This window comes from Lontra canadensis, unplaced genomic scaffold, assembly GCF_010015895.1.
Source record: "Lontra canadensis isolate GAN:19392208 unplaced genomic scaffold, GSC_riverotter_1.0 scaffold38, whole genome shotgun sequence".
NCBI classification, from domain to species: Eukaryota; Metazoa; Chordata; class Mammalia; order Carnivora; family Mustelidae; genus Lontra; species Lontra canadensis.
In genome coordinates this window covers 7749601-7761945 of record NW_022631032.1, presented here as the reverse complement: position 1 = coordinate 7761945, position 12345 = coordinate 7749601, and the positions used below count along the sequence as shown (strand labels likewise).

General features: G+C 37.1%; 1 protein-coding gene across 1 annotated transcript in view; it reads right to left on the bottom strand.

Annotated features, from left to right (window-relative positions):
* Positions 1-1441: 1441 nt before the first annotated feature.
* Positions 1442-12345, bottom strand: part of LOC116874693 (DNA polymerase theta-like) — a 132986-nt gene continuing 122082 nt past the window's right edge. The window contains exons 27-30 of the mRNA XM_032869571.1: positions 11098-11222; positions 4971-5124; positions 2871-2986; positions 1442-2418 (exon numbers count right to left, since the gene is read on the bottom strand). Coding sequence (XP_032725462.1) covers positions 2305-2418; positions 2871-2986; positions 4971-5124; positions 11098-11222 — 509 coding nt within the window. The 3' untranslated portion in view covers positions 1442-2304. The remainder of the gene's footprint in view (positions 2419-2870; positions 2987-4970; positions 5125-11097; positions 11223-12345) is intronic.

The following is a 12345-nucleotide window of genomic DNA, read 5'->3' as shown; positions in this document are numbered from 1 at the left end:
TAGCTGAAATTTGCTAAGAGTAAATTCTAAATGTTCTCATCACAAGGGAAAAAACTATTCTTTTTTTTTTTTTTTTGGTATCCAAAGAAGGTGATGGATGTTAACTTATTTTGATAATCATTTCATAATATATATAAGTCAAGTCATTATGGTGTACACCTTAAACTTATACAGTGCTGTGTGTTGACTATATCTCAATAAAACTGAAAAACAACACTGATTATTATCTTACAGTTTGGGAGGTCAGAAGTCTGATATAAACTTATTAGGCTGAAGACAAGGCATTGGCAGGGCTGCGTCACTTCTGGAGGTTGTAGGGGGAGAATCCACATCTATTCCATTGCCATTTCCAGCTTCCAGAGACTGCCTGCATTCCTTGGCTGATGGTCCCTTCCTCCATCTTTAAAGTCAGCAGTGCAACTTCTTCGAATATCAATCTAACATCTTCACCATCCTCCTCTGATTCTGACCATCTGCCTTCCCCTTATGAGGACCAATGTGTTTATATTGGAACCACCTAGATAATTTCCCCATCTCAAGATCTCCACCTTAATCACCTCAGCAATGTCCCTTTTAACATGTAATAGAACATGGTTGCAGATCTCAGGGATTAGGATGGGGATGGGGGGAATTATTCTGCTTACCACAGTGCTCATCTGTTATTTACATCATGATTTGTGGACTGAAGAGCTATCAATAAAGTGGGAAGTTACTGCAGTTACTCAGATAATATACCATGAGAACTGAAATTTGAATTCTGTGATTAGGGGCACTAGTCTTATTTAAGTAAACCATGGTAACTGGAATTTGTGTATAACTTAATCATGCATAGCAAGGGCTGCCTGTTTTAAGTCCAGCTGATAAGTCAAAAGGATGAGAAGATGCGTAGGACTACACATCCAGAGCCACTGCTGCAGAAGATCAGGTGGAAATGACCTATATGTCTGCACTCATGTTTAGAGAAGAAGAGAAGAGCCTTCTCTTGTGCTGGATCTCAATACTGACAGCACTACAGCTTTTCTCTCTCAGAAACATGGTATAGGTAAATATGGAAAAAAAAAACCTCAAGAAATAATGATATAACTTCCCTCTTATCTTTGCCATCTTCTGCTTACTCCCTCTCACCCCCCAAAAAACATGTCTGAGTATTTTGTGCACTAATATGCAAGTACTAATAGTGTATTATCCTTTGTTTATAAAGCAACTGTTTTTTTAAAAATTTCTGGTTAATAAACATAAAATAACTTTTCTGATAACTGATTATGAAATAAGAAACATTTCCTATGTGCACAGACATTGCTGAACCTACTTAACAATGTAAACCCTAGAATAAATAACTAGGAACTCAGCTTTTGGACACTCTTAGAAGAAACACAATTTAAAAAACTGAAATACTGATATAAATTTCTCATAAATTCTTTTATTTCAACAGCAAGAAAGTCAGTAATACACCTTTGATTGGAATTACAAAATATCATCTCTTTAGCATGGGTATTCTCACCACACCACAAACAAAGAAAGGGGCACTAAGAGATGGATATGGAGGTGTCTTCCTTCTCTGGCATTATTGTATTAAACTGCAGTATAAACTTCTGATCTTACAGAACAGGATACCTCTTGAAGAGGTGTAGCTTATTTTATAATATCTAAGTATTGCAAATACATTCATTGTATGAATTGAGGACAGAAAAGGAGAAGAAACACCATTTCATGAAAATCCATTCCTGGACGACATCCATACCAAGCCTACCACTTTACAGACTTTAGAATTTATTAGCCAATGCTGCTTACAAAGACGATTCTGGCAGTCTTAAATTAATATTGGACAAAAAAAATCACACACAATGCCTAACTGTGGTAGTTTATGAGAAACTAAATCTCTATCTGCCTATGGTTCCTGCTGGGGTCTGCATCACAAGTGTGATGCACAGGGCTGGAAATGCCCCTGAGACAGCAGTTCCACTATCTTCATGCTTCACACAGATGAGACCCAAAGTGCTAAGTGCATATTTCAATCACGCGTTCTGAACCCGTTTAGAGCCACAAAGAGCTGGAAAAGGCGATTTCAGTCCCTCTTTGAGAGGGAATACAATCATTAAAATTGGTATTTTGCCTCAAAAAAAGTTTCTTCACACTACAGAGAATAAAGTCTGACATACATTTTGAAACTCTCACTAACATCACTATTCCACATCCATCAAGACTTGAGAGTTGGTCTTCCTGAAATACGTGAAAGGGTAATCTCTCTTCCACAATGTTGTACCTACACCAGGCTTCCCAACAAGGACTTCATCATCTATACAATTACACATCAAAGTCTTTCAGCTCTCCCCAGCTTGCACCTATTTTCACTTTCACTTTCAGTTTCACAGAAAGTTCTACGGCACTTTCCATTTCATTCTTGACAATCTGAGCTACCTGCAAAAAAAAAGAAAAAAAAAAAAGAGGTTAACAAACTCTCTTTCCAATCAAAGAATATTTCCCAACCCACCACTGAGGTGATAAGCCAGACTGCAGCTCTTCACCTCATGGTTCTTAAAACTCAAAATCCAAAAAGAAATAGGCATTCCAAACTTGTCTACACTGATGAGCAGGAGCTCTGCCAGTTTCAGTGAGAATGCTCAGTTTTTAAACCCTCAGGGCAAGATTCTCATCTAACTTCTCCCAAACAAAAACAGCCTTGCATCAAAAGTTTCTTTAAAAATGAATATGAAATGGAGCACTCTTAGCTCTTTCTCTACCCTTATGGACTCAACATTTATGTAGCCATCCTGGGGCTCCAGGGAAGGGTTCCGGAAACCTCATGCACCTTAACTTGACCTTCAGCATCTTAGTGTTCTATGAAATGGACGCAAACCCTGCAAAAATACCTGAACAACATCCTCTTCTGCCACTTCATATAAGAGCTCATCATGGAGTTGAAGGACGAAGAAGCCTCCTCTGATTGGGGAGAACATCCCTTGCAGTTTTCTCTTTGGTAACAATCCTATCCCATGAAAAAAGTAGGAAAACTGATCAGCATGTCACCGTGCTATAGAATAGGTTTTTGTTTGTTTGTTTGTTTGTTTGTTTGTTTTTAGGGATTTTGAGAAACTCTGGAGAATTTTAATTAAGTGATTAAGATATATAAGATTTAGAACTATTAGGAAAGTATCCACTTGCTGACTTTCCACCTATCAGGTAAACTCAAAACTCTACCAGCTTCCTCCCAGAAAGGAGGAACATAACAAAGAAGTCAGTAAATGGAGTTTGAAGAACTCTTCTCCAAAAGATGTCGTCTAACTTATTTCCTATAAACAACCAACATCTTCACTTTCCATGGCGCCTTTACTACCAACTTCTCTAAATAATAGCACCAGAGTAGTATGGGGCCTGATCCCTGCCCCAGGAAAGTGAGCTGGTAGTGTCTTCAGGCAGTTTATAAGGACACTCCCTGATATCTTCTTATGGCCAGAAGTGTCACTGTGGTAGAACTGGGGTTTTACCAATTGGACCACATGCAACAAATAAGTAATTATAAACCCAGGGACCAAATGAGGACTTCAGAGACTACTTCAAGTTATGTGTTAGAGTCTGTATCTGTACATGTTTCTGTGGAGTGATCTTTCAGCATATTCTCAAAAGAGCCTATAACTACACTGTATCAGACTTAGTTACATCTCCTAACAAGCTGGGCCTCCTGGTACAGATTATGCCCCACTAATCACTAAGATAAGGTTACTTTAGAGTAACTGCCCTTAATCACTTCCCCATATCTCAGAGCAGTCCTTCCTCTCTGCTACCCAAATTTCCCACTGATCGTTCCAGGCAGCACAAACACGATCTTCCTTATATCTGGTGCTTCCCTCAGAGAGGGTTCTTCAGCTGTCATAATCTGCAGCCCAAATTTATTCACAGGTAGTTCTTACAGGGTCAGAGAGTAAATACAGATGAGGCTGTGGCAAACTGCTTCCATCCCAGGGCCGCAAATGCTGTGCATCTATCTGTTTGCCAGCTGACTAAAATCTGCTCTGCCCCACCAGGCCCCACTCAGCTCACATTGTTGGTCATCAGGACGCTTTTCTGCTTTCCAGTCACCATACCTTCATCCTCTGGATTTCCTGTTGTGCTTTGGCTTCTGATCCCAAATGCTATGACCCTCTGCTTCCTGTGTGGGCTGCTTCCTTGGGCTCAGCTGACCTACCACTACCTTTAACCCCGCACAAGCCCAGGAAGTGATCCTCAGGGACATACCCACATTGCCTTCCACCCACTCCAAAAGCTATTATTGTCCATATCCTCATTCTGGCCCTGCATCACTCTGCTGTGAAAAGTTCTGTAAATATTTCAGCCACAGATCACATCTTCCCTTCGATTTTAAACTTAAAAGAGGTTGATAACTTCTATTTCCAAATCCCCTTAAGCACACAGTATAGTATTATCACCCAAATTAGTTTGATCACTTATTCTCCCTATAAAGAGACAGAATGCGTTATATGTGGTATGAGTGTGGTGTGTGTGTGCACACTGATTGCCATACAAAAAATGTTGAATGAGTAGCCTTAGATATTACGGGGGGAGGTAAGACAATAAAATTAATAATCCTCATGTGATGGGCAAGTCTTTATATCTATTTTTGTATGTAAGTGAACATCTTTATATCTGTGTGACTGACTATATTATTCTCTGCAATGAATATGTATGTCTCTTCTAGAAATATGTTGACATATTGTGAGTTTATTATTATTTTCAAATGTTAATATGTGTTTTTGAATTTCCTGTTTAAATTTCTAATATGGTAAGTATTAGTATATGTAAACTACATAAAGAAAAGTTCTTTGGGACCCTTAGTAATTCTGAGAATGTAAAGACATCATGAGACTAAAACATTTGAAAACTGCTGAAAAATAATGAGTAAAATGCTTCCCTTTTTCTTTTCTGATACAATTAATCTCACTACATTATAGCAGGGTTCTCATTTATGAACAAACCTGTTCTGTCACTTTGGAGCATACTCTCCCGATGACCATGGGACTTGAAGGTTGAGCGGAAGGTCTCTAACTGCTTCTGAATGTTAACTGTGGCTATTTTAACAATATCAGCTGCCGAACCTTGGACTGTTGTGTTGATAGCCTGACGCTCAGCCTATGAAAATAAATAACAAGGGCTCCATCAGATACACCTACATGGTTTCATACCTGCTTTTAGTATCCACAGATCAGTGCTCACATCTGTAACCTGGACCAAGATGTAACCCAGGACATCAACTATTAAGCTGCACCTAACAACTAGAATGATCTAGGGCTCTAGATTCTGGGCTATCGTCCACATGAAAAGTCTAAATAGAAGAAGGTCAGATTGCTTCAATTTAGAAATCTTCAACATTCCGTAATCAAAAACTGCATTACACTTAAAATGTACTTAGTAGTTCAAAATTATTTCACAAACATATATATCATCACTTAAAATGTACTTAGTAGTTCAAAATTATTTCACAAACATATAGATGTCCCTTAATCCCATCTTGATCTATGAATTCAAGGCAATCTCAAAAAAAATCCCAGCAGGATTTTGTGTTTGTGTAGAAATTCACATGCTGCTTCTACAATGTATATGGAAATACAAAGAACCAAAAATAGGCAAATACTCTTGAAAACCAAACAAAAGAATGAGGTAAGAAGACTTACTTTATCATATATCAAGATATCTTACAAAGCTGTATCACGAAGGCAATGTGGCATTGTCTAAAGAATGAACAAATACAACAGGCAAAAATAATGTGTCTAAAAACAGACACATTCATGTTTGAAAATTAATTTGTGGCAAAAGTGATACAATAAAGTAGTAGGGGGAAAGCTCAGTCTTTTCAATAAATAGTTAGGGACAACTGTATATCCTTGAGTGGGAAGGAGACCTTGACCCTCAGTCTCTCAAAATACATAAAAACCAGTTCCTGGTTGATTATAGATATAAATGTATATGGCAAAACCAAAAGCTCCTAGTGAATATTTTCTTGAAATTGGGGTAGAAAAAACTTTGTTAAAACAGATCAAGGAAAATACTACAATAATACAAAAGATGGATAAATCCACGGAAGCAAAGGGTTCATATCTGGAATATATAAAGGACTGTCATAAATCAGTTAAAAAACAAACAATTAAAAAAAAAGATAAAGATTTAAATAGACTCACCACAAAAGAAGATATCCAAATGGACAATAAACAAAAAAGGAGCTCAACATCACTAGTCATTAGGGAAAGGCAAAAATCAGAGGGGGAGATGAACCATGATAGACTGTGGACTCCAAGAAACAAACTGAGGGTTTTAGAGTGGAGGGTGGGTAGGGAAACGGGTGAACCTGGTGATGGATATTAAGGAGGGCACGTATTGCGTGGAGCACTGGGTGTATATGTAAACAATGAATCTGAGAACACTACATCAAAAACTAATGATATACTGTATGGTGACTAACATAATACAATAATAAATAAATAAATAAATAAATAAGTAAATAAATAAATAAATAAATAAATGAGTGAGGTACCATTACACAGTTACCAGAACGGCTAAAAGACCAATGACAGCACGCAAAGGCAAGAATGTAGATAAACAGAGCTGATGGTAATGTTAACTGGGATAACCACTCTGCAAAACTGTTAGGTAATATATACTACAGATATAAATGTGCTTATTCTATGACTCACCAATTCCACTCTAAAGGTAATGAAGTTGGGCACATATGTTTACCAAAAGACACATATAAGAATGTTCATAGCAGGTTTATTAATGATAGCTAAAACCTGGAAATAGTGAAAATTTCTGCCATCATTCAAACAGATAAATAAATTGTTGGTATGTTCCCACAATGTCAGTTAAATAAAGACATGAGCTAGGGTTGCGTATGACACTAATGAATCTCACAGACCTATATTTGAGTGAAAAAAGTAAGACCCAAGAGTATATACAGTACAATTGCACTTAAATAAAATTCAAGTTCATACAAAACTACCCTATAGTTTCATGTGTGTGCTGGGGTGGAGAGTGGGTGGTATTGATTTCGAGGGAACATAAAGAAACCTTCTGGGTGCTGGAAAAGTTCTATATCATGATTGGGATGGTGGTTTTATGGGTATACACATTAAGACTTCCAGCTTTATGCTTAAGGATTTGTACTCTTTACTGCACATGTTATTTCTCCATAAAAATTTTAAAAATAAACCCAGTTAACTCCCTCTCCTCATCTAAAGTTACTCATAAGAATGCAAAGGCCAAACACAGTGTGGGAGAGGACATTTTCCAAAAATGTAATCAATAATGAGCTCCTATATATAAGAAAAAGACAGGGGGGCCTGGGTGGCTCAAATGGGTAAGTATCTGCCTTCAGCCCAGGTCATGATCTTGGGGTCTTGGGAGTCTGCTTCTCCCTCTCCCTCAGCTCTCCTCCCACCCCCGCTGTGCGTTCTATCTCTCTCTCAAATAAATAAAATCTTTAAAAAAAATAAAAAGGAAAAAGAAAACTCAACAACAAAAGATGAACAAGAAAACTTTAAAAAGTACTTTCCCAAGAAAAAATAACCTATTGGCTAATACAGATTTGTTAAGTTGCTTTACCTCATTAGTATTCAAGGAAATGCAAAGTAAAACTAACAAGATACTACTTTAAACCCACCAAAATAGCTAAAATTGTATCATCTTAATAGCAACTGTTGGCAAGGATGCAGAGCAATGAGAACTTGCACATGCTTCTGATAAGAAGACGACTGCTACAACCACCATAAGAAACCATGTGGCTTTACCTACTAAAACTATTTGGCTTTACCTACTAAAATTCTATGACTTGGTCTTTACCAAACATAAATGGAAACATATGTGCACCAAGGACCTTGGACAAGAATTTTCAAACCAACAACATTAACTCTGAGAAACAAACCAAGGGTTTTGGAAGAGAGGGAGGAGGGGATAGGTGAACCTGGTGGTGGGTATTAAGGAGGGCACATATTGCATGGAGCACTGGGTGTGGTGTATAAACAATGAATCTTGGAACACTGAAAAAATAAAATTTAAAAAAAAACAAATAATAATAATAAAAACTCTAAACTGGGAACCTAAATGCCCATCAATAGAAAAATAGATAAACTGTGATATATTCACATAATAGAAATAATTTATTACACTATAATAAAACAGTTACTCCAAATGAAACATGAATGACTTACCTATGCAATTTTGAGTGAAAGAAACTAGATGTAAGAATATATACACATGACCTAGAAAGAGGTCAAAAATACATAAAACTATAGGCTTAGAAATAACAATAGCAATTATTCCTGGGAGGGCTGTGGGTAGTGATTGGGAACCATCAAGGGACTTTCTATGTGACTTGAGTAGTTGCTACACAGGTATAGCTCTGTGATAGTATACTGAAATTTACATTTGTTTCCTATATTTTCCTGATGTGTATTTTTCAATATAATAAGGGTTTAAACAAAAAGTAAAACCAAACCAAAACCAAAATTTACCTTTGTTATGTTTATTCATAATTCAGAGGGTTTGAATTTTCTTTCTTTCTTTCTTTCTTTTTTTTTTTTTTTTCAGTAACAACATAATGAATCAGTTAAAACTTTGACTCCTAAGGTTTGGCATGAAAAGGTTTACTCTCAGAGAGCCCAGATATGGACCCTCAATTCTATGGTCAAATAATCTTCAACAAAGAAGGAAAAAATATATATTGGAAGAAAGACAGTCTCTTCAATAAATGGTGCTGGGAAAATTGGACAACTATATGTAGAAGAATGAAACTCGACCATTTTCTTATGCCATACACAAAGATAAACTCAAAATGGATAAGAAGACCTCAACGTCAGGCAGCAATCCATCAGAATCCTAGAGAAGAACATAGGCAGTAACATCTTTGACATTGGCCACAGCAGCTTCTTTCAAGATATGTCTCCAAAGGCAAAGGAAACAAAAGAGAAAATGAATTTGTGGGACTTCATCAAGATGAAAAGCTTCTGCATAGCAAAGGAAACAGTCAACAAAACAAAGAGGCAAACCACGGAATAGGAGAAGATATTCGCAAATGACAATACAGATACAGACAAAGGGCTGATATCCAGGATCTATAAAGAACTCCTCAAACTCAACACACACAAAACAGAAAACCATGTCAAAAAATGGGTAGAAGACATGAACAGACACTTTTCCAATGAAGATATACAAATGGCTAACAGGCACATGAAAAAATGTTCATCATGATTAGCAATCAGGGAGATTCAAATCAAAACTGCATTGAGATACCACCTGACACCAGTTAAAAGAGCCAAAATTAACAAGACAAGAAACAACTGTTGGAGAGGATGTGGAAAAAGGGGAACCCTCTTACACTGTTGGTGGGAATGCAAGTTGGTGCAGCCACTTTGGAAAACAGTGTGGAGATTCCTCAAGAAATTAAAAATAGAGCTTCCCTATGACCCTGAAATTGCACTACTGGGTATTTACCCCAAAGATACAGATGTAGTGAAAAAAAGGGCCACCTGTTACCCCTATGTTCATAGCAGCAATGGTCACAGTAGCCAAACTGTGGAAGGAACCAAGATGCCCTTCAGCGGACGAATGGATAAAGAAGATATGGTCCATATATACAGTGGAGTATTATGCCTCCATCAGAAATGATGAATACCCAACTTTTATAATGACATGGATGGGACTGGAAGAGATTATGCTGAGTGAAATAAATCAAGCAGAGAGAGTCAAGTATATGGTTTCACTTACTTGTGGAGCATAAGGAATAACACGGAGGATATTGGGAGTTAGATAGGAGAAGTGAGATGGGGGAAATCAGAGGGGGGAGACAAACCATGAGAGACTGGACTCAGAAACAAGCTGAGGGTTTTGGAGGGGAGAGAAGTGGGGGGATGGGTGAGCCTGGTGGTGGGTATTATGGAGGGCACATATTGCATGGAGCACTGGGTGTGGTGCATAAACAATGAATTTTGGAACACTGAAAAGAAATAAAATGAAAAAAAAAGAAAAGGCTTACTATCACAACTTTAGGTGCAAAAATATTAATTTTCAAAAACTTACAGGGTTCATTTACATATATGACTCTATCTACCATTTTTCATAATGTAAATCCCAAGAAACATAACTCCTGTTAGATCAAGTCTAAATTTTTCAGCCTGCCATTAAAAGCCTTCCACTAGCTGGCTCCATTTGACCAACAGAAGATTATCTACCCCTAAGTGACAACTGATTTAGAGATATGGTAAAAGCCTGATAAATATTTGATATCTACTTATATGGGAGCCTACAGAGTGAAGAAATAACAAAAAGCCAACTATTCCTCCATGGTCCCTAAGAGCATTAGTGCTCTGAAGGTTTTCAGCTCCAGACAGAAGGTCAGCAGTATGGGGCTGGGAATTTTCAATACATACAATGTGTAGTGGGCACTGACATGCAAAAGTATGGGAGAAGATGAAATACAAGCAGTTTAAACAGGAAGATGTGGACTATAATAGAAATTTAAATGTTCAGATGCATAGAATACTTTTGTGGATCCCAATGATTTCAGAGTTTTTAATAATAATTTGAATATATGCCATCAATAAATACTTAAAATGGTGCTAAAAAAACAGCCTCCTTCAATATTTTGGATATCCTAATAACCTCTGTTGAGCCAGTGTTTTTAAAACAAATACACAAGTAGAATGAACCAAAAATGAATGAATCACATTTAATGATTGGCTAATCTCTAAAAACATTGGCAATTTGGTGTGGTATGACAAACTGGTATATGATAACTGAAACAAAGAACAACTAACAGATGTAAAAATTAAATTTATAGCTTATTAGCAAAACAACTAAGTAACTGGTTTACTGAAAAAGAACATCTTTAAAGTATTTGAAGTATTACTAAGTGAACCCATATTTACATTAGTCTCCTAAAGACTGTGTTCAGCAAATACAGGCATGAGCCATCACTTCAAAAACCTTAGTGAAACAGAAGATCCAATTAATATGCTATTGATCCCTAAAAGGAAAATCATCTGTGTTTAGTCTATAGAAAAAGTATATGTCATTAAAATACTAAGTTAAAAATCCAGAGACATTTCAACATACGTGAGCTTTATGATAAGGGTTGTTGTCATTGATTCCTGGTAAATATCTACGCCTTCCCAAAATGGTCTGAACAAACCCATTTCTTTTACAATTCTTCACTGTCTCTCTCATGAAATGATTAATGCCTACAAAGAAAACACAAAAATAATTATAACCAAAGTCCATTCTTTTTTTTTTTTTTAAAGATTTTATTTATTTATTTGACAGATCACAGGTAGGCAGAGAGGCAAGCAGAAAGAGGGGGAAACAGGCTCCCTGCCGAGCAGAGAACCCGATGCGGGGCTTGATCCCAGGACCCTGAGATCATTACCTGAGCTGAAAGCAGAGGCTTAACCCACTGAGCCACCTAGGCACCCCGACCAAAGTCCATTCTTTTTTTTTTTTTTTTTAAGATTTTATTTATTTATTTGACAGAGAGAGACCACAAGTAGGCAGAGAGACAGGCAGAGAGAGAGGGAGAAGCAGGCTCCCTGCCAAGCAGAGAGCCCGATGTGGGGCTCGATCTCAGGACCCTGAGATCATGACCTGGGCCGAAGGCAGAGGCTTAACCCACTGAGCCACCCAGTCCATTCTTAAGCTCATTCACTAGCTTCAATATAGTGAAATATGCCAAAACCCTACCATGATTCTTCAAATTATATTGCATCATCAAAATTTCGCATATAAACTTTCATTTCCTTTTTGCATATAAACTTTTCATTCCCGTTTTGTTTATATGCAAAACCTTGCATATAAACTTTCATTTCCTTTTTGCAGACTCAGAAAGTTAGATACTAAAGGGACTTTAGAAATGACATACTCTAACTCTATCACGAACAAAAAACATGAAACTAAACTCCAGAACAACAGAGCAGGTACTAAAACCTAGGATCTTAAGACTATTCCATGGTACTTTTCACAGGCTTCTATTCTTTGATTATGTTAATCTTTTACTCTTTGGTCTTACCACTTCCAGGCTGAAAACATTAACAGCTCCTTGTTAGCATCTAAGCTACAATCCAAATAGGACCCCACTGCAATTAATACACAAATAATGAATACTTCATTAGGAATATATACAATTCACTTCTTAAAAGTTTAAAAAGACTATGTATAGTATACTCTTGAAACATATTCATATTCCCTATACCAGCGTTCATCCTCTGCAATATAGGCTCATTGTTATGTCCTATAGATCTTCAGGGTGATGCCTTCATTGCTCATTCCTGTCTCTGAGTTAGAGAAGTCTTCTCTAACTGATCTTTTTTT